General features: G+C 34.2%; 3 protein-coding genes and 1 non-coding gene across 4 annotated transcripts; 1 reads left to right on the top strand and 3 right to left on the bottom strand.

Annotated features, from left to right (window-relative positions):
• The first annotated feature begins 568 nt into the window (after positions 1 to 568).
• LOC145588116 (deSI-like protein At4g17486) lies at positions 569 to 4020 on the top strand. Its single transcript, XM_081644764.1, has 4 exons — positions 569 to 1143; positions 1961 to 2229; positions 2801 to 3088; positions 3466 to 4020. Exons 2-4 carry the CDS (start codon positions 2019 to 2021, stop codon positions 3705 to 3707), a joined length of 741 nt encoding a protein of 246 aa, XP_081500890.1. The 5' UTR covers positions 569 to 1143; positions 1961 to 2018; the 3' UTR covers positions 3708 to 4020.
• A 537-nt stretch (positions 4021 to 4557) lies between these two features.
• Positions 4558 to 9890, bottom strand: LOC145588115 (dolichyl-diphosphooligosaccharide--protein glycosyltransferase 48 kDa subunit-like). Its single transcript, XM_081644763.1, has 13 exons — positions 9560 to 9890; positions 9333 to 9469; positions 8530 to 8655; positions 7989 to 8042; positions 7760 to 7873; positions 7574 to 7629; positions 7438 to 7479; positions 6268 to 6343; positions 6046 to 6117; positions 5822 to 5947; positions 5636 to 5740; positions 5158 to 5241; positions 4558 to 4850 (listed from the first exon to the last, which is right to left on the bottom strand). Exons 1-13 carry the CDS (start codon positions 9825 to 9827, stop codon positions 4803 to 4805), a joined length of 1308 nt encoding a protein of 435 aa, XP_081500889.1. The 5' UTR covers positions 9828 to 9890; the 3' UTR covers positions 4558 to 4802.
• A 3822-nt stretch (positions 9891 to 13712) lies between these two features.
• On the bottom strand, positions 13713 to 17234 carry LOC145589102 (uncharacterized). Its single transcript, XM_081645667.1, has 3 exons — positions 14525 to 17234; positions 14000 to 14374; positions 13713 to 13888 (listed from the first exon to the last, which is right to left on the bottom strand). The coding sequence occupies exons 1-3, from the start codon at positions 17232 to 17234 to the stop codon at positions 13875 to 13877; spliced, it is 3099 nt and encodes a 1032-aa protein (XP_081501793.1). The 3' UTR covers positions 13713 to 13874.
• A 2512-nt stretch (positions 17235 to 19746) lies between these two features.
• Positions 19747 to 19902, bottom strand: LOC145590458 (small nucleolar RNA snoR83). Its single transcript, XR_014102053.1, has one exon. It is a non-coding gene; the product is annotated as a small nucleolar RNA snoR83 (small nucleolar RNA).
• Positions 19903 to 21941: the final 2039 nt, after the last annotated feature.

Genomic DNA, 21941 nt, shown 5'->3' with positions numbered 1-21941 from the left:
TCTACAAGTGAGCTCCGTATAACCGTATAAATTAAATTTAAGTTACGCTCTTAACTACTTGATGTTGAGAGAATTGATATTAAATGATACAAGTATTATTTAGAGTGGTGCTCGCATATACTGATATACATAACTATAAGAGTACAAGATACTTTGTGATCAATAAATTTTCTTTGGTACAGTAGTCGCAATTTCTAAAATATTCCAACAAGTTGATTATCTATAATTAATTGATGGAAGCCACTACCAAGCCAAGCATAAGCTCACATTAATGTGAAGAATGTGACCACACACAATTCTAATAAGGTTTCATTTCAAAATACAATCAGAGCATCAATAAGAGAAACTTAAGCCTACAACATAATTATCTTCGCCCCTTAATTATTGAACTCTACTAAAATAATAGGGAGTAATTTTTTTTTTTAAAAAAATCATGTTATATAAACAGAAAATAAGACGATTATTAAAGAATACTCCAACATAAAATGAGGTAAACTGTAAGAAGCCGAAGAAGTAGGAATATAAGTAAAACTCTATTGGATCAAGATGTTCTTCTATTAGAAGTTTCCATCACACTACAGTTAATTATCTATTAACATTTTAGGAAGAGGACATTATTTTGTCCAAGGAATCATCCAAGGAAGATAGTTAGGAAAAATCCATTTAAATGTGCTGTAGAATAAAAATAATATTGAGGGTCTTCTTTTGTATTTTTCTTTATCTTATCATACTATAAAAATTGAAACATTATATTAAGACATACACATGTATCATATTATTTTCTCATGGGGTTGTTTCCTTTTTCCTAGTTGAGGGGACCTTTCTTTAATAAAGAAAATTAAAGGGATGAAATTCTTGGGCAGAAGCTAAAAACAGCCTTCTTTATTTATTTATTTTTTTTATGTAATTTTTTTTTTATGATTTTGATTTTATATAGTCATTTTTGTCAGGAAAATGGGTGGGTTTTAATTCACAGGAACTTTCACTCTCAGGTGCTTATTAATTAAGCTCTGAAAATCCCAAAAAAAAAAAAGAGGAAAAATAAGGGAGTTTATTAAAGATACAAAAATGGCGGGTTTGCACTAGGTTGGTGAACCGGGGATTTCTCTGCAACTTTGATGGTGGTTCTTCCTTGATTAAAAGGTAAATATGGGTCTCTCTACTTTTTTTATTTTTTGAAATGGGTAATTCTTGAAATTGCATTTCTTGTTCATATTTCCATGAAATCAAGGAAAATGATTTTTTTTTTTTTTTTAAATTTATGTTTATGTTAATTTTTGGGGGTTTGCTGGTTAGGAAATGGGTTCATCTTGAATTTGAGTTTTTTTTGGCAAGATTAAATACTGGCATTGTTCATGCTTTGTAGAAAATTAGGTGCAAAATGTTGAATTTTTTTGGGGATAAATTCAAGAACATTTTCTTTTTTCTTGCAAATTTTTTTCTGCGATTTTTGAAGCTGATATGCTTTTGTTAGAGCTGCATTTTGCTTTCTGGGATCTCAAATTGGTTTCCCAATAATATTATATCTGGGATCTGTTGGTTATTTGGTTTAATCTGCTGATTCAAGATGTAGCATTGTAACTTGTACAAAATCATGTTTTTTCATGAAAAATGAGGAAGTTTTTGTGTTATATGTTTTATTGTCTGAAGCAGATGATGCATATGCTGTGTTTGAAAGTCTTGTTTATCAGATTCTTGATGATATGATTGATTGATAAACAGATTGCTGATAAATAAGAAGCATCTTTAGTGCAACATGATTGTGCAAGTAGCAATTAAATGGATAAGTAATTATATTAGTGAATTATACTTATGCAAGCTATGTTTTGTAAGTCAATAAGCTGAAGAAAAAACCCAATTGCTCTTAGTGCCTGTCTGCCTGATCTCTGTTAGATTGTACCTCTGTCGTCTGCGTGTGCGTGTTTCTGATGTGCTGCTGTGATGCCATTCTATTTTGCAGGTTGTAACTACACATCAAGGAATTCCTCGTTTCATAGATTCTCATTCTCGTAGAAAATATGAAACGAGAATCCAAAAATGGCTCGTCGAGTGGTAAATCTGGTCGTAGTAGAGGAAAATTTGCCTCTCGTTTTTGTATGTTCCCCAAGGTAAAATCAGCTGATACCGGTCCAGGCTTTGCTCCGGTCTACCTGAATGTTTATGATTTAACACCAATCAATGGCTACATGTATTGGGCAGGGGTTGGTATATATCACACTGGTGTTGAAGGTTAGCTTTTCTTCTACTATAATGGAAGTATGGAACTTAATTAATTGATCTTATTATAGACTTGTTTCAATTTATGATTTTGTAAAATCAGCTTGATAGACTTTGTTACTTGTTAGTGGACATATTCATCTTAAAATAATTGTGAATTTAGTGAGTTTCTTGCTAATAAAGTTGATGTTAATAGAGCTCATCTTTCCACGTTTCAATCTTAGAATAGAGCTAATAAAGCTGATGTTAATAGAGCTCAGCTTTGGTAATTAATAAAGCTGATGTTAATAGAGCTCAGCTTTGGTAATTGGTAGAACTAGAGGCCATTTAGGTACAATACCCAAGTTTTTGTCGACTATAAGCAAAAGAAAGAGGAAGACTCCTGTAGTTGCTTCATGGTTTCGAGGGAGTTATTTCAGGAAAATTCATCACCTTGTATGTTGGAACAAATTGCACTTTTAGTGACCATTGAACTGCCTGTCATAGATGATTAGCAGTTAGCACATATAGCCCGGATTAGCAGTGATCATTAAACTGTCTTTTGAATCGTTAGATACTGAATTTGATCTCTTTTGTTTGACAGTTAATGGCTCAGAATACGCTTTTGGCGCTCATGACTTCCCCACAAGTGGTGTATTTGAGGTTGAACCTCAGCAATGCCCTGGTTTCAAGTTTAGAAAAGCAATATTCATGGGAACAACATCTCTAGAGCCTAGTGAAGTCAGAGATTTCATGGAGCAACAATCACGAAATTATCATGGTGATACCTATCACTTGATCGTCAAGAATTGCAACCATTTCTGCGATGATATCTGTCACAAGTTAACAGGAAAGAAGATCCCTAAATGGGTTAATCGACTTGCTAGAATAGGTATGTAGATTTGTTAACCTTTTTTTTTTCCATCCCCCCATATCCCTACCACGACTTCTGATATAAGTTTTCTTGGATAAATGCATCTTTTTAATTGGTATATTCATTGATTGATATGAAGAATGATAGTCTCGCTATAACAAGTAAACTTATAATGTTGTTCTAGACTCTGGCATCAGTGCACAACTTATATTAATTCAAAACATGTACATATAATATCATTAGAAAATAAATGATCAATTTACTGTAGCTTTGCTGATTTGGAGAGATCACCCCTGCATTGTGTTTATGGGATCTTTATTTCACTGCAATCGTTTTGATCTCTCATTTGTGAAGGGATTAGTGTTTATCAATCTGAAACACTGTTATAATGATAGGTTCAGTCTGCAACTGCATACTTCCAGAAAGTCTCAAGGCATCTACTATTCCGGAACCCCATCTCGAAGTATTTGAGAATGAAAAGAAGCACCTACGACCCTTTAGCTGCTTTTCATCCTTCTCAATGTCTCAGAAGGAGGAGTCAATTTCTTCCTTATTTTTACATTCACACTACTTGGGATGTCTACCATCTTGGGAGTCAAGAAGGACAAAACCTGGGATTTTTGAAGAGGAAGACTGACACGAACCTTTTTTGTACGACTACTTCGAGAATTTAGAGGCAATAGTGAATAGTATCATTTACGTTGATTGTGCATAGATCTTAGGGGGTGAGTGTACATGCGCTTTCTCGCCATTTTGATTCCATTACAGTAGCTGTTCTAGAGGGCGTAATTGTTGTCCCTGCAAATGTGTGTTTCAGTATTGGTGCTTTTTGATGCAATCAAGCTTTTATTCTTGCATCTCAGTTCAATTATCTTAAGCTCGAACATCAATCTTATTCGTGTAAAGGACTGTTCTGAATTGCTTGGATCCTGTACTTGAGAATTTGATCAGTTGCTATTTATAATTTTTCCAAAGCTTGTTTGTGGGGAAAAAAATTAGTGGTAAGATAGTCTGTAATATTGCTATGCTTCGGCAATTAAATGTTAAGTTTTTCGACATTCAAGAGTCAGTTAAGGAGGAAGAATTCAGGCCAGGCTTTTGTCTACATACAAAATATAAGCTGATGTTATCAATTCTTTAACAGTCTCTTGATTATCGTCTTCTTGATGCTTTTAACAGACAGTTTGGACCCCTTTGGCTGCTACCTGCTAGACATTGTACGTAAAGCAACGGTACTGCTCGACAAATTCATATGAGAAAAATTAAGGAAGCTGTCAAATTTAATCCCTAACAAAAATAATATACTTTACTCCAAACTGCATATAGTTGATAAAGTTTATGAATTATGAGATAAGTTAAAACAGAGTACTTTGTCAGTTATAAAACTCCGCCATATCGTTATCTAACAACCATTAGACAATGGCTTTTATAGAAGTTCAGGTATGAATGTATGATGACTTGAAGCCACCTACACTACATCGCCGCCATGCACAATACTACAAACAGTTTTTATAACTTCCTATTTAGCATTTCTTCTCATCATATTGTCTAACAATGATTAAATCCTTGAATTAAAATTTCTCAAGTAAAAAATAAGATAAAATTTTCTACAAAGGTAATTTCTTTCTAAGATTGATTTCTACAATTTGTCTGATATAGGACTAGGACTACAAATACGAGAGAACTTGGGATGAACCGATGTATATCGCCAGCCAAAATTGCCATGCTACTCTTACTTGCTATAGAGATGAACAAGCGTAAAGACGAAAAAGCCAGCCATCTGCATTGAGGAAAAGATAATGAGATTAATCTACAACAAACTTCATACTTAAAATTAGCCAAATGAAATCTCACAGAAAAGAGAACCAAAACAGAAGCAAATAATAATTTTTTTGTTAAAAAAAAATACACAGTAGCACTGAAATAAAAATACTACTACCTCCGTTTCTTATTATGTGCAACAAAGGGTATTATTTGTGAGACATAAAATATTCCTTTGTTGCACATAATAAGAAATGGAGGTAGTACATATTTGAGCCAAAAACAGGAACGGTATGCAGGCGGTCATTATTGGGTTAATGCCGTACCATTGAAAAACATGATCCGTAATAGGGATATGCAGCAGTTATAAATCTTTCAAATTCATTGTGTCTGAAATGTCGTACAGGAATCTGCAATCAAGAGAGAAAAAAAATTAAACCATGGTGAAGTGCACAGCTGTCAAGTGTCAATAACATAACAAGAGCTTAGAAGTTAGAAGCTAATATGATGTCACAAATCAATAATGATAATCAAAAAAGAATACAGACACTATATTATGAACTAAGGATGTACTATGAGTAGCACTAATAAACGTCTAAATGCCTTGATGGAGTTTCAATACTTTGGCATACTACAGCAAACTACCTTAACCTGATGCAAGATCAATTTCCAACCCAAAAGTTAGCTATGACTTCACAGGAACTTACAAAAATTTTGATATTATAGCTTTCAGTGAATAAAAAGGGTTTCTCCAGCTGTTCATAGGTTAGACACTATGAAAACTATACTAAAAATCTTATATACCTGCTTTGCTAGAGACAAGCTTGTATATCCGAGCCTTTGGTACTCAACTTTGAACTGGAAAACACCATATACATCTGGCACCTTAAATGAAGTATAATAAAGACCCTGCAAAACAGTAGTGAGTTGGTGACTATTAACCAAGGAAATGATGAAATACACAAGCGTAATAGATATGTAGATAAGCACCTTCTTATCAGTTGATAATGTCTTTAACACATAAGGGCTCATCATATAGAATTGCACTTGAACATCATCGGCTACATATGGCTCCCAGTTCACTCCAGACCATTCATAAATCTCGACAGAATATTCCTTCGCACATTTAAGCAGTAACATAAAACAGGTTCAGTTGATTGCATTTTGCAGAATACATTGAGGAACAGGTAAGATGTGAAGCAAAAATAAATTACCAGGTCATCAGTGATCCTATATATTGAAGGTTCATCTGTTTGTCCTGTCTTGTGGTGTCTTACATTTACAGCCTGTAAAATCAAGTGTCTGGTCAGTGATCATGCTTCCAAAGCTTACATTTGTTATATCTTTGACTCAAAAGAAACATCATTAACTTTCTAATAGAAGAGAACATTAAACTAGGAGAATTGAGCATAAATAGCTAGAAAAAGGTGACACACCTTGAGATGACCTCTTTCATGGAAAATCCATTTGCTAAGTTCAGTCACAAACTGCTCATTACCAGATTTGTCAAATCTGTTACAACAAGAAGCATTTCCACTTAATATACATATAACAGAAACAGTTTACTTCAAAATCATATTCCAAGTAATTAAGCAGGTATGTATTGATCAGAAGAACCAAACAATATTGTCCAGAAAGGTATACAGTAAACACAGTGAAGAAAATAAAGGAAGCAAAACCTGAGCATCTAGTCAAATAATTATTTAAGAAAAAATTCAGATCCTATCACTGACATGCATGAGATAGATAGTTAGATACATGAATGATGAGTGTGTTAGCAAAACAATGATTGACCAATAATGTTTCAAAGGCAATATCAGGATATCACACAGAACCACTGAGAAAATCGTTGCATGAGATATTCCACTTGCATTTCATTGCCCAATTAGTACAGAAACATTTTGATAAAAAAGAATAAATAATCCTCACAAAAACCATTCACTTTATAAATCAGGAAGTACTTACATAGACATATAAACATATTGCAAGGATTAAGATCCACTAACAGGTCCAACAATAAGAAAATTTGCAACAAGCCCAAAAGTGGGTAAAATAAACAGCATATGTACTACAATTTGAAAGCAACCACAAAAATCACTAATGCATCTTGGACAACAATGGATCTAATTTAGGGTGATCAGTTCTTAAGTATTCTTACTAGAGCTAATTTGCTTAAGATTCTCCTAGTAATTTTCCTCGGAATCCTAATATTCACAGTTGAGAAATTTAAGCTCTAATTGTAGCAATGTAGCATCAAAACCGGAAACCTTAAAAAGAAAAAGGATAAAAACTGCAATTGCTCAATGGAGCAACTGATTGAATTGATGACAAGAATCACAAGATAGTTGTTTTATTGTCTCTACAAAAAATGCCTATGCTACTCGGACTTTCATTTCACCTCACGTTCCCGTGTCGGACCCTCAACACTCAGACATGGGTGTGACACCCGGACACTTCACTTTTAGTTCAAAACCATGGAATTTTTTCACAAAATAGCCGAGTTGGACACTTGGACACGTACTCGTGTCGGACATGGGTACCCCGAGTCCAAGTAACATACTAAAATGCTATTAAGCCAGAAAGATCCAAATCAAAGCTCTATTTACCTAGTCGAGCTACCAGCCTTTTGCAATCCTGATCTCAAAAATCTGAACAAAGAAACAAATTTTTGTAATCAACAAAAAACAATACAGCCCTTCAACAGCTAAAAGAACAATATGTTACAGAGGCAAACAAGTTTACCGGTCACTGAAAAGTTTAAGTGAGCCTGATATCAGAATACGAGCATTGTTTCGTGCCTAACAAAAACAAATGAAAAACAACTATTAATGTTCATGACAAATTTTCGAGCACAATTTGCAATAACTAGCCTTTGCTTACAATCTTTATCTATTAGGAAAATCAGAAGAAACAAGAGCAGTAAAATACCTGCACCACTGATACCAATGATATTCTGGGTCCAGTAAATGTTGGGGCACTTGATAACTTGGACAAAGGATTAGCCAAATAGGCAGATGGTGAAGCGGAAAGAACTTGCACCACCTATCAGAGTTGCAGAGGCACGATAAAATAAGACAATAACTCGAAACATAATCGATTTATGATCAAATGCCAAACACATATTACACCATTACAAGGTCAATAGAGAATTACTTACATGGCTGTTAGAAGGATTTACTGAATGACCAGTTCCTTGGAAAAGTACTGCAGCCTGGAGCATATTCATGTTAGAATCACCTACCACTCATCAATAAAATTAACTCCAGAATTCCAGATCACTTATGAAAGCAAAATTTATACATAGATATAGTTTAAAGCAAACATAAACTATAAGCAACAATTCTGAAAAAACTTCGGCAGGAGACCCAGACAGAACATACATGTTAATTACTGGAAATTACTGTTAGTCATTATTTAAGTAGAAACCAAAGAAGCAATGCACCATAACACGGAATAATCAAATTTAGCTCATGTATCCGACCCCACTAATGGGATTAAAGCTTTGATTGATTGACTGACTGTTAGTCATTATTTAAGTAGAAACCAAAGAAGCAATGCACCATAATAAGACGCATACATTACCCACATGAATAGAGATATAGGCTGCACAAGCATTTACAGCCACCTCAAATCACTAAATGCATACATCATAGATTCTTCGTAATGTTAAACAGATTAACAATAACGGATAGACTTGCCTCAATTTTCTTGCTCCCTAATATGACATCTGATCCGATAAATTCATTACTGGCAATCAGTGTATGGTCACCTTCAAATTCTGACAATGCATAGCTTGTGTGGTCAATAACCATCGCTGCAGGGTCCTAGAGCCATACAGAAATCAAATCAGGAAGAAAGTGATAACTTGCTTGAAAAACAAAAACACAGCACCAAAGATATGCACACTGACTTCTTTATAGGATCACACAGATAACAGACAGTTCGTCAACTACATACATGATAAAATGGTAAAAGAAAAACATAAAATCGAGGTCATACTCATACTAAATCAGTTTTTTGCAAAAAAAGATCATTTGGAATTCCCGTTGAGAAGAAAAAAATACTGTGCGCCTTAATGATTCGCAGAATTCATACTATGTTTACTCATTCTCTTTTCCTTGCATATACACAGACCTAACCATACGAGTTGAAATAACACTGATTCGCTGAACTCATAGTATGTTTACTCATCCTCTTTTTCCCTCGAATAAACAGAACTAACTATACGAATTTAAAACAACACTATCCAAACTGTCAAAGGCCACGACAAGACAAATGCACCATACTACATTTATGCAAAACAAAACGAACAAAGGATCATAGAAATGTAGATGTAGATTGCAATTGATAAAAGAAATTATGATTAAAGATCATAAAATTGGTTCAACTAACAGCCAAATGTGACCATATCAGAATACTAAAAGCTAATTACACACTTACAGCAGGTATTTAAAACAAATTTATCAGGAAAAATGGAAATTAATTAAGAAAATAAGCTCACATCATCGAATTCAACACCACATTCTGTCGCAATTTCGCGAATCAAATCAGATGAATTCACATCAACAGTAACAATCAAATCACGTCCAGAATCAACAAATTCAAGCACCGCTGCCTGATTAATTGAACCACCAAAACCTTCAAAAAAAATCACAAAAAATCAACCAAAAATCCAAAAAAAAATCACAAAAATTCCAAAACAAAATCAAAAGTTGAAGAGGAGATTACGATCGATGTAAGGAGCGAAGATGATGAGACCGTCGTACAAAAACTGTCCGTAACGCTGCAAAGCAAGTTTAGGATCATCTGCGAGCTTGAAATCGAGCTGATAATTTCGCGAAAGAAGAGAATCGAAGAACAAAGAGTGAGAAGATTTAACGGCGAAATCATCGAGAAGAACTAGAATTCGACGATTTGTAGGGTTTTCTGGGGAAAATGAGAGAGAATGAGTTAGATTGAGAAGAAGAATTGTTAGGAGTGTGAGTATTTTCGCCATTTTTGGAGCTCCAAAAAAAGGGTTTTAGGATCTCACGAATATACACTAGAGTTATTGTGGACTAGTGGTTAACGTTTACTTTTCCTCACACCTTTTTTTTTTTTTATTATTATTATTTTTTAATAAGGACTTTTAACAATTTCTAAATAATTGCTAGCTACATGCTAGTCATTGTGGAGCTACAAAAAAAAAAAAAAAAAAAAAAAAAAAAAAAAAAAAAAACGGAAATTTCATGAAATGCCCCTGAGTTATTTTTTTATTCACCATATACCCATGAAAATTTTCAAATTCACCATATGTCCCTGAGTTTTAAAAAAATGTCACCAATTGCCCAAATGACTAACGGATGTTAAACTCCGTTAATCATTAGGGTTAAGTACGCCACGTAGCTAGATCTAATTGGTTATTTTTTAAATATTATTTAACTAAATATTATATATATATATATATATATTTCAAAAAAAAAAAAACTAAATTAAAATTTCAAAAAAAAAAAAACAGCTTTAACCCCAACCTGCTTCTGCCGGCGAACCCTAAACCCAGCCACCTCCCCACAACCGCCACCCACCAGCTTCCCCACTACACAGTGGCGCCGCCGGTTCCACCAATCTCGCTCGCCGGCAACCCAATCCCCTCCCCCACACTTCTGCTGCTCACCAAAGCCGAAAACCACCACCTAAAAACATTAAACCCCAAAATCAAAACCCTAGGTTTCAGTTTTTGGGGTTTTTGATTTTGGTAATCGACGCGGTGTTTCATGGGGTTGGAGATGGCAGGGGGAGGGGGGTTTGGGTTCGCCGACACTCTTAGCCAAAAACCACCACCCTTAAACACCAAAACCCCAAAATCGAAACCTTAAAAATCAAATCTAGGGTTTCGATTTTGGGTTTTTTTTATTTTTGGGTCCGGCGTGGTGGTTCACGGAATGGACACGACTGGGAGGAGGTGTGGCTTGGGTTCGCTGGCATGGGGATAGGAATTCGGACACCGACGCGGTGGGGAGGGGATTTCAAGGAAGAGATGAAGGGGCGGTTTGGGGAGTAGGTGGTTTGCGTCGGGTTTGGGGTAGCGGTGGGGTGGGGTGGCAGCGTGGGTTGGTTTGTGTCGGGTTTGGGGTGGCGCCGGCGGCGCTGGGGTTTTGACGGAAACTGGCGGGTGGTGGCTGGGGCTGGGCGGTGGTTGTGGTTATGGTGGGTGAGTTATTTTTTTTTAAAAAAAAAATTATAATTAATTAAATAATTATTTTAAAATTTAAATTATATAAATAATAACCAATCATAGGTTGCCACGTGGCAAATTTAGCCTTAATGATCAACGGAGTTAACGTCCGTTAGTCATTTGGGCAATTGGTGATATTTTTTTAAAACTCAGGGACATATGGTGAATTTGAAAATTTTCATGGGTATATGGTGAATAAAAAAATAACTCAGGGGAATTTCATGAAATTTCCGAAAAAAAAAAATCTCTTGTAGTTGAATCAAATTACATAGCTCTATTATATGTATTTGATTAATACTTCCATCGTTTTTTTTAGTTGACACTTTTTTTAGTCACGTTTGCTTGCACAAATTCAATCATTAATATCTTTAATTACCGATTATCGAAAATTATTAAAAGTTGATATTTTAAAAATGTACATTGTGATGAATCTAACAATATCCTACTTAACTCCTTCGTATATTTTTCTTCACATATAAATCACAAAATATGGTCAAAAGGAAGTGTGCGAATAGTACTAAATTCAAAACGTATCAACTAATAACCTTGACCCACCCACGAACCCAACAAAACCACCGACTAATCACCTTGACCTTTCGACGAACCACTAAACGCCGATTAGATTAACCACCAAAACCACCCCCACGAACCACCAAAATCACCGATGAACCACCGAAACCCTTCTACTGCCACCAAAACCACCCCCACGAACTACTAACAGCACCGACGAACCTCCAAATCCCACACACCGCCAATACCCTCGACCAACCCGATAAACAAATCTACCCACGAACCACCCCCACAAACCTGCAAATCCACCCACAAACCACCAAATCCGACCAAGAATCAAGCAAACCACTCACGAATAACCAGATCTAAAACCCACTAGTGACATGGATTAGACTTTGAAGAGAGATGAGAGATGAAGAAGATGAATTGTGAGATGAAGGAGGAGAGAGAAAGCTGAAATGAGAGATGGAGGAGGAGAGAGAAAGATAATTAATTTAGATTAAGGTTATAATGTTGTGTAATTATGTGTGATATTATGTGCTAATAATTTTTAAATGAGGGTATTTTAGTCATTTTGACAGAAAAAAGTTACTAAAATAAGAAAGAAATAAGTTTGTTGCAAATAATAGTTAGCACCCCTTTTTGGTAAATGTTGCAAATAACTGTTAACGGAGGTAGTATTTATGGTTTATTTGTTACAAAAAGAATATAACTTATCATAGAGATTGTAGCTTAAATCATGTATCTTAAAAATTTATGATGTGGCAACCCAAAGCTACGTGTACATTAGTACATGTAGCTAGCCATTGTGGATGCTCTTATTATTTAGACTCTTACTAGACTTTCTCTACTTTAACACATTATCCCAAAACTTACTCCAGATCCACCTATTTCTATATCTATTTCTTTTATAAAAATCAACAATTCAGGCCTTATAATTGAATATGAAACATAGTCAAAAGATACTAGAGATGGTAATAACATTATTAATTTATATCTTATCGGTCTTGTGTTCAAGCTTTATGATAAACATTTTAATTGCCATTATTATTATTTTTGACAACACATTTTTATTTCCATTAAAACATATGAGTATTGTTTATAATACTTGATGGATGATGTCGCACAAAAAGGTGATGTTGCGTGTAAGGGGTGTCACGTGATACATATTTTATTTTAGGAATGCTTTAGTATGTAATAACTAGTGTGTGACCCGAGCTTTGCTCCAGATAATACTTTGAGTTATTTTTTTATGTATATATTAATGTGGGTAATAAGAATACAATGATAACAATAATTTATGTTGGAATTTTTGGGTTTTTATTCTACATTATAAGACATGTATCATGTATGTATTTATACATAAATGTAGATTAATAGAACATGATTTAATTCTAGCTAAGATGATAATACATGGGGCTTCCATTCAATGAGGTTTGGGGTTCAAATATCTTTATATGTATTTAACGAGGTGGCATGATGCTAAAGGTTGTTAAATGATGATGTGGTGTCATACTGGTGTAAGGACACACGTGGCACATATACACAAATTTATAAACGCCTTTTAATAGATAATATAGATTTTAAAGTGATAAATATAACATTCCTAAATTAATGTAAGATGGGTTAATATCGTAGAGAATCAAATGAGATTATTGATTAATTATAAAATGTGTTGATTATATCTATCTATTACAAATATGATTTAAATTAAATAAGACTAAGTTTTGTGTACAACGGATGTATATTAATTTTATTGTATAACATTTTATAGTAACTTTAACCACTTAAAAGGTAGCTTTTAATTTGTCGTTGGTTTGAATTTTATTTTAATGTGTAATTTCTTATAGATACGTGATTACATAATATAAAGACTAATATGATTAATCTAATACATTATAAAATAAAATTTATTAATAGAAAAGATATTTTCCTATACACATAGGTAAGACATTTTCAAATTTTTCCAAACTAAATCAATTTATCATCTTTAAACAAGATTTATGATTTCGTAATCTATCTGCTAGCCATTAGGAATGGATATCCCATTAATCCCAATATATTTCTATTATACTCTCAAAACACATATTACAACTAAGCATTTAGAAATGTTAGTTATACAATCTAAGCAAGCACAAGAAAAACACCATAGCTGCTCTGATGTTCTGATCCTGAGTCAAAACTCGTAAGCACTACGGAGTACTTATTACAAGAAGTCACTAAAGCATATGAACTCATCTTCTTCTTCATGACCATCAAATCACAAAAGCACAATCATGCTTATGGGCACGCAGATGAAATTGTTGACACACTAATCGATCACCATCGTGTCCCTGCACCAAGAAGAAAAGAATATAAAATCAATTTGAAAATGTACAGAAGTTGATTGTTACAGGAATAATCATTACTAATTAGTTAGGGAAATGAAGTAGTTAATAAATTACCTCCTCGAATTCTCCTTCGTTGTTGTAATCGAGTTCCAAGGAGCTTGTTTTTGGTTGATGATAGCTTTGCAGAAACAATACTCATGTCTAACCTTTCTGCTGGGACCTCATTCGAGCAGGAAAGTGCTATTTCGAGTATAGAAGTCAGGGCCTCCAACAACAAGTTGCTACCCGTGGAGTCTATGTCTTCAAGAAGGACATTATCCAGGATCTCGACGACATCTCCAGCCAAAGCTTCTCTGACGAAGCCATGTAAGGTTAGCCCCCCTTTAAACATGTCATCAGTAGGCCTCTTTCCTGTAATCACTTCTAATAATAGAATCCCAAAGCTGTAGACATCGCCACTAGTGGACACTTCATTTCCCACACCATACTCTGCATGTATAGTGCCTCCAAAGTTATAATGAAAATAATTAACATGTAACTTATATGCTAAAAACATGTTATACAAATAAGTAAAATATAATAAATACAGAATATATATAGTTTTGAATACAGCTAGGGATAGGAGCATTAGTTGGTTACCTGGAGGAGCGTAACCAATAGTACCTCTAACTCCAATAGAGCTAGACTGATCGGGATTAGAGTCATCATTGATGCCTTTCGAGAGGAACTTAGCAAGGCCAAAGTCACCGACATGAGCTACCATTTCATCATCAAGGAGAACATTGCTTGGCTTGAGGTCACAGTGAACTATGGAGGCACCACAATGGTTATGAAGATAATCCAAAGAAAATGCAACATCAACTGCAATATCAAGTCTTTGGCGAAGACTCAAGTGTCTTGAGCTACTATATTCTTCCTCAGCCGCAATGATTGAATTTGGAGGATGTAACCAATCATCCAAACTTCCATTGGCCATGTACTCATAAACTAACGCTTTGAAATCTCTGCCTTGATAATCCACACTTGAGCAAGCTGTTACAACTTTGAGAAGATTCCGGTGTCTGATGTTACGAAGAACTCCACATTCAGCTATGAAACTCTTGAAAGCACCGTGATTTTGTAGCTGAAACACCTTGATGGCTACTGTTGATTGAAGCTCTTCAAGCACTCCCTTGTATACAGCACCAAAGGTACCACTGCCAATCAAATTGTCCAAAGAAAACCCATTTGTGGCTTTAAGAAGCATTTGGTATGACAAATTCGGAAAATTTTCCGAATCATCAGAAGCCGTTGGTTTCTTAGTCCTCTTTTTTTGCCAGAAAATATATAATAACACAAGAAAAACAAGTATCAACACAACTCCTAGAAACGCTGAAAGAATTGCAATTGTCAATACTTTTTTCCGGTGCTTCAATCTTCTTTTCTGGTTGTTGATGCTATAGTTGCAAAGAGGCAACTTTAACGCTGGTATGCCTCCGCAAAGCTTGTTGTTTCCCCTTACGTAAACTCCGCTTGCATTATTGAAGACTCCATCAATAGGTACTTCACCTTCAAGGTTATTGTTTGACAAATCAAGGCTGTGTAACTTGAGTCTCTGTAAAAATTGTGGGATTTTGCCGGAAAAATTGTTATATGACAAATTTAACTCAACTAGACTCTTCAATGCCAATGAATCAGGAATGGTGCCTTGGAAATAGTTTCCTCCCATGTATAGGTACTCTAACGACATGCAACTGCCAATAGAGCTTGGTATTTGGCCTGATAGCATGTTACGAGAAACATCAAGCCAGTCAAGATTCTTCAGTTGCCCAACTTCTTCAGGGAGTGACCCAGTTAGATGGTTCCCTGATATGTTGAGTCCAACGGACAAGGAAGAGAGGCTAAAAATTTCAGGGGGTATACTACCGCTAAGAAAGTTATTATCAAGATATAATCCTATTAATGATCCACAATTTCCAAGAGTTGATGGTATTTTGCCTTTGAGATGATTATTGAATAAGGCAACACGAGACAACTTGGTTAAATTTCCAATAGAGGGTGGAATGACTCCGGATAATTGGTTACCAAATAGGTGTAAATCAGTGAGCTTTTGGAGCTTCCCTATCCCAGGGGGAACGGCCCCAGAAAGTGTGTTACTATTAACATCAAAAAGTTGCAAATCTGATAAGTTTTCTATGCAATATGGAATTTTTCCTGTTAAGTAATTGTGGCTCATAAGTATCATATTAAGTGATGAAAAATTGCATACTAGCTTAGGGAAAACTCCTTTGAAATTATTTAGACTTATCTCAAACAGTTGTAAACCGGTGGCATTGGCCAAGGAAGTAAAAAACATCAAATCTCTCGCATGGTCTGACCCGAGGAAGTTTTCGGCAATGACAAAGCGAGTAAGCTTTACTAACTTGTTTAGAGGAGGAACTTGTCCTCGAAGATTGTTGGTATTCAACTGGAGTGAATTTAGGTAAGAGGAATTGGATATTGAAGTAGGAATGTGTCCAGTGAACCGATTTGCGGATATTGAAAACCACTGCAAATGCGGCAGACTGTTTCCTAAATTTGAAGGAAGTTCTCCTTCCAAGTCATTCACTCCTAGATCTAGTTGTATTAATGAAGAGAGATTAAAAATTGAAGGTGGTACTACCCCAGACAACTTATTGCCGCCTAAATTCAGACTGGTGAGATTATTAAGGTTGCCTATACTAGCTGAGATACTTCCGACCAAGTTGTTTTGAGTCATGTAGAGCTCAGCAAGAGATGATAAATTTCCCAAAGATGAAGGAATGTTCCCTGTCAAGTCGTTCTTTTCTAACTGAAGAAGCTGCAAACGAGACAAGGAACCAAGCATCGGTGGGATGTCTCCTACCAACATGTTATTATAAAGGACCAAATAAACAAGGCTATAACAACTTGATATATTTGATGGAATTTCCCCTCCAATGGAATTATTAGTTAGTACTATCATTTGCAACCTATGCAAACGACCAATTTCTGGCGGGATTGTACCGCTGAAACTGTTATTATAAAGATACAGCTCTCTAAGGAAGCTCAAGTTTCCGAGATGGGGAGAGAGTGTACCTGTTAACCTGGAGGAACTCAGGTCTAGTGATGTCACTCTCTGGCGGTGCTTATGACCACAAGTAACACCATACCACTCACAAAAGTGGAGGGTGTCATTCCATGAACTTATGACGCCGAGAGGGTCACCACGAATTTGGGCTTTGATTTCAAGCAATGCTAGCTTGTCTGTTTCGTTACTCCCGGTGGCTATCGACAAGGGGAGACAACAAAAGAGAATAGTAACAGAAATTATAGTGTAAAATAAGAAGGATGAAGGTGACAAGCTTAACATTTTGGAGAAAAAGCTATATTTCAACCAATGTGTGTATGAAGAGTGAGGGATAATGCTAAATATTAAAAGGTTGGAGAACTCTGAAATTTTGATGTTCTTATTGTTTAAGTTATAGGGATGTGCATGCTGCATGCATTTATAGTTGAGGAATAAAATATACGGAGTACTTGGAATAAAAATACGCAGATAGACCTTCCTTTGAAATTTCGATGTTCTTATTATTAAATAAACTAGTGTGGCTAATGAACGTGATATGCAAGTCATGTTTAGCCATGTCTAAGTAACCCTATCAATTGGTAACATAATAACATTAATAAGAGAAAATATGTAAAATAAAATAAAATTTAAAGGTATATAAAGGTACACGCATTATTCTTAAATATTTATAATTAAATAATATTAACATTAATAATGATAAATAATTAAATAAATATTTTAGGAATTATAATTGTCCCTACACAGTTCATAAAATATACTCCCTCCGTTCTACAATGATGTTCCTGTTTGGAATCTTTGACTTTTAAGAAAGAGAGAATCTTCTAAATTTCTCTTAATCTATAAGAGCAAATATAGTCATGTGAGATCTAGTTTGATTCGTCTTGGTGAGTAGATTATTAATATCTAACTTTTATAATTTTTGCTAGTGTAAGATTAAAGATATTTGCGGTCAAAGGTGAGTTAAATTTTGCATCGATTTACGAAACAGGAACATCATTATGAAATGGAGGGAGTAATGTAAACAAAAATTTTAAGATAATTAATACTTGGTATTGTAAGTGTTTTTTTTTTTTTTTTTTTTTTTTTTGTTTGGAAAGTATGTGTTGTCTATAAATTGCATTAAAAGATAATACAGAGTAGAAAATACTCCGTAGTCATTAGTGGGGATACATGCAGATTAGAGACATCGTACATTGAGAAGGTATAATCTGGGAAAGGTGACAAAACTACCAAGTCTTCCTCATTGAGTCATTGGTATGGGTAATGGACTTATCTTTTTCTCAATTCTACCGTGTCGCACAGGTTGGGACAAGAGCACAGGTGGACAGTTGGTGTGCTGTAAGTCTCTAATATAATTACTCCCTAAGGTGCTACGAGTAGTCGTCTTACGAAGTACTACGTACAACATATTTCACAAATAAGATATGGAAAAATAAATTAAGAAAAAAAGGACCCCTCTTAAGTCTTGATACTTAGAGCATTCCCACCAATGAGCAAAAATTGGTTTTCCCATTCTCTCTCTACCCACTTTCTCTCTCTTTCAACCCATGAGCATTTTTGTGATCATATTTTTATCCCATCAATGATCAAAATATTTTTTTTCCCCATTCTCTCTCTAGTACATTTTCTCTCTTACTTTTACTAATACCCTTTTATATTTCTCTCTACTATATTATTTTTAATTCTTTTTTTTACTTGTATTGTGGACCCTACATGATTACTATTCATCTTAAAAAATGCTCATCCTATGAGCAATTTTCATTTTGCTCATGAGCATTTTTCAATATGCTCATTGATGGGGAACATCTTCAATCATTTTTGCTCACCATTTTTGCTCATGAGCAAAAAAATGCTCATTGATGGGGATGCTCTTAATGTGCAAATTGCAGAAAGAGATAAAATGTACTCCTATAGCCAGCCCCTACTTCGAGGCCTTTATACAAAGACTTGGAATGGTGAGTCTAGGGACGACTTAACTATTAAATGCAGAGACAAGACGCTGTTGATTGAACTTGATAATTGTCCTTTGCTATTCAATTTTAGAACTGGACTTGACTTGCATTAATGGTTAGAGACTTAGAGATCATACCACCAAATTTAACCCCTAAAGTAGTGTGCGGTCCGGACGTTGGAACGGATTTTTATGAAATATAAAATGAAATATATTATGATCGATTAGGTATGTTATGCAATATGCATTAATGTTAAAAATAATTTTAACATTAAGATGTTTATTCCCAACCTTGATGTGTCCAATTTCTCTGACCCAACACATGATCCTGTCCATAAAACACCATTGTGCGACCCACCTAACCGGCTAACCCTAACCCAGCTCACACGGTAGACACCAGTTCATTTTACAGTGTTTATAACCCAAGTCTAAACCAAATAATTGTTTGACACTTTGACTGTTTTTGGACTTTAATTTGTAACTTCTTTTTGGCCTGACTAATATAACCTATTTTTTGGGCTTGTATGAGCTGAAAAATTAGATTTTTGCCATCTGTATTTCATGTTCGTTTTCGATTTTTAGGTTTTTCAAATTCAAAAACCAAAATCAAACCGCAGACTGTAATTTTTTATCAACTGGATTACATTACAAATTTATACAAGGTATACTCTCGTATGATGTGTCTTAAGTAAATAAAATTTTGCCAATTAAAATCAATACCATTTAACCAAATCTTAACAATTAGTTTTTTATTATTAAGCTATTATCGGATCTCAAATTAACTTGTACCAAATAAACTCAAATCAATTTGATTAAAATTAAGATGAAAAAGTAAAAGGAAAAAAATGTCGGAAAAGTTACTAATGAAACGCCTTCATTGAATATAGAACGGCGTTATCAGCGAAACTTTCCGTTCAAAAAAGAATTGATATAGGCCTCCCATGAATCAGCTAAGCACTGAAAATTGAACCTTAATTCAATCTTCGGCTTTCCTGGGATTATGAAGGCACCCAATCTTTCTTCAAAATAAAAAAAACCTAGAAAATTTGACAAAATAAATACAGAATAATGAATAATAATTGAATTCGGCGATTTCTAATTGGAATGAGAAAGTATTTATAAAGCTGCAGGAATTAATTTACAACAAAGAACCCTAGAATTGATAGTTTCTTGGTTTTTTGTGTTGGGCCTGAAACCTACTTTGTTTGGGCTTTGTTGTCTTTAAAAGCTAGCCCATATTCAATTTTTTTTTTTTTTTTTTTTTTTTTTTTTTTTTTGACGGGCAATTAATAGTTACTTTAATAAATAATTCAAGTCGGGTATTCATGTTTGACATGGTTACATGAATAACCTCAATTAATATTCATGTTTAATCAATAATACATGAATCAAGTCTAAGTATTCGGCTCGACTATGTTGTGAAATTTTTTGGAGCTTTTGAGATTTTGTTAAAGGACAGACATGAGTAATTAAAGTAAAATGAAGTATTGCCTTACTTTCAAATTTCAATCATCAATCTTGGTCTCATACTCTCATGCTAAAATAGATGGTAACATTGTAGCCCATCATTAATCTCATTTAGTGCCATTAGAAGTTACGTGTGTACTCTTGTGGTGTTATCATTGACCTAGATTGAAGTGATTCCATATTTGCTAATGCCTAATGGACTGTTTGTCCCATAATTCATGCACAATTAGAAGATAAAAAAAAGTCTCCTCGACCTTTTATTTTATTTTATTTTAATTCAATAAAATTTGGGTGAAAAGAATGAAGCATCAATGTTGATCCAAAATTGAGAAAAAAAAAATCCCATTCAAAACTAAATTTTTAATTTTGGAAGGAAAAACAAAAACAAAAACAAAAACAAAAAAAAAAAAAAAAAAAAAAACTCTTAAATAATAAAAAAAAACTTAGAAATTTCTATAAAATTTATAAATCTAAATAATTTTTTGGAATTCAAATTTATAAACATGACCTATGGAGTATTGAAGTTCATTGGTTGGTTGCACATTATTTATAAAAACTTTCTATAAACTAATCCAATTTCTTGATCCACAATTGACAAATTAGGGAGAAGAGAGAATGAATAGCTTTTTTATTATTAATCGATAGGTAGAGTATTTATACAAAACCTAAGAATATAAGATAGGAAACAATCTTCCTAAAAGATATACTTTAATAATATCTTAAAGTATAATAAACCTAAATATATTATTCTCGATCAATACGGAAAATATATCACACATATATTTTCCGATATTATCTCTAACACCCTCCCGCAATCGTAACGACAGTATCACGAACGTTGCGATTGGAAATTCTTCAAATTTGTTGAAGCCGAGATGCACACTCTTGTGATGTTGGCGTCAAATTTTTATTTCTTCTTTTTCAACAATAAGAACGTTCATCTTTTCGAACTCATCAGTCATCAATCAAACAGGAACGTCATTCTTTTCGATATAATAAGAACAATCTTCCTAAAAGATATACTTTAATAATATCTTAACCACACTCAAATTTCTTATTGGTCTTTCAGAGTAAACCACACTCAAATTCAAAGAAGCAAAATTATGCTCGAATCAACTCACAAACCTCGTCTCACGGCACGAGGAGAACCAAATATATCTTGTCTCACGACACAAGAGAGCCGATTTTTTTTTTCTTTTAAATATTGCGTCAAGCATAACGCTATTTAATTTCTTCATCTCCAAAGATGTGTTATAGTGGAGGAAGTCCACTCACATACTCCCACAAAAAAAAATTCTCCCAAAAAAAAATTCACATACACATATGATTAACGTGTACCAACCCCAAAAAAAAAAAAAAAAATTTAAAGAGTATTAATATTGCATAGGGGAAGCAAAATTTTGAATCCCACCGGTGGGAAACCCACCGGCAGGGGGGAAATTTTTGTGAGCGGTCCCAAAATTTAACGATATAAGATAGGAAACAATCTTCCTAAAAGATATACTTTAATAATATCTTAACATATAATAAACCTAAATATATTATTCTCCTAATAAGATCAATACGGAAAA

This window comes from Chenopodium album, chromosome 17 (genome assembly GCF_948465745.1).
Source record: "Chenopodium album chromosome 17, dcCheAlbu1.1, whole genome shotgun sequence".
Classification (NCBI taxonomy): domain Eukaryota; kingdom Viridiplantae; phylum Streptophyta; class Magnoliopsida; order Caryophyllales; family Amaranthaceae; genus Chenopodium; species Chenopodium album.
Note: the sequence above shows the minus strand (reverse complement) of the source record. Positions and strands in the feature narration are given on the sequence as shown.

Coding starts and splice junctions, on each gene's coding strand:
- LOC145588116 (XM_081644764.1), top strand. CDS start 2,019: ATGAAACGAGAATCCAAAAATGGCTCGTCGAGTGGTAAATCTGGTCGT. Junction 2,230..2,800: donor ATATCACACTGGTGTTGAAG/GTTAGCTTTTCT, acceptor TTTGTTTGACAG/TTAATGGCTCAGAATACGCT. Junction 3,089..3,465: donor TAATCGACTTGCTAGAATAG/GTATGTAGATTT, acceptor TTATAATGATAG/GTTCAGTCTGCAACTGCATA.
- LOC145588115 (XM_081644763.1), bottom strand. CDS start 9,827: ATGGCGAAAATACTCACACTCCTAACAATTCTTCTTCTCAATCTAACT. Junction 7,480..7,573: donor CTTAAACTTTTCAGTGACCG/GTAAACTTGTTT, acceptor TTCTTTGTTCAG/ATTTTTGAGATCAGGATTGC. Junction 4,851..5,157: donor ACGGATCATGTTTTTCAATG/GTACGGCATTAA, acceptor TCCTCAATGCAG/ATGGCTGGCTTTTTCGTCTT.
- LOC145589102 (XM_081645667.1), bottom strand. CDS start 17,234: ATGTTAAGCTTGTCACCTTCATCCTTCTTATTTTACACTATAATTTCT. Junction 14,375..14,524: donor TATTGGTTACGCTCCTCCAG/GTAACCAACTAA, acceptor CTATACATGCAG/AGTATGGTGTGGGAAATGAA.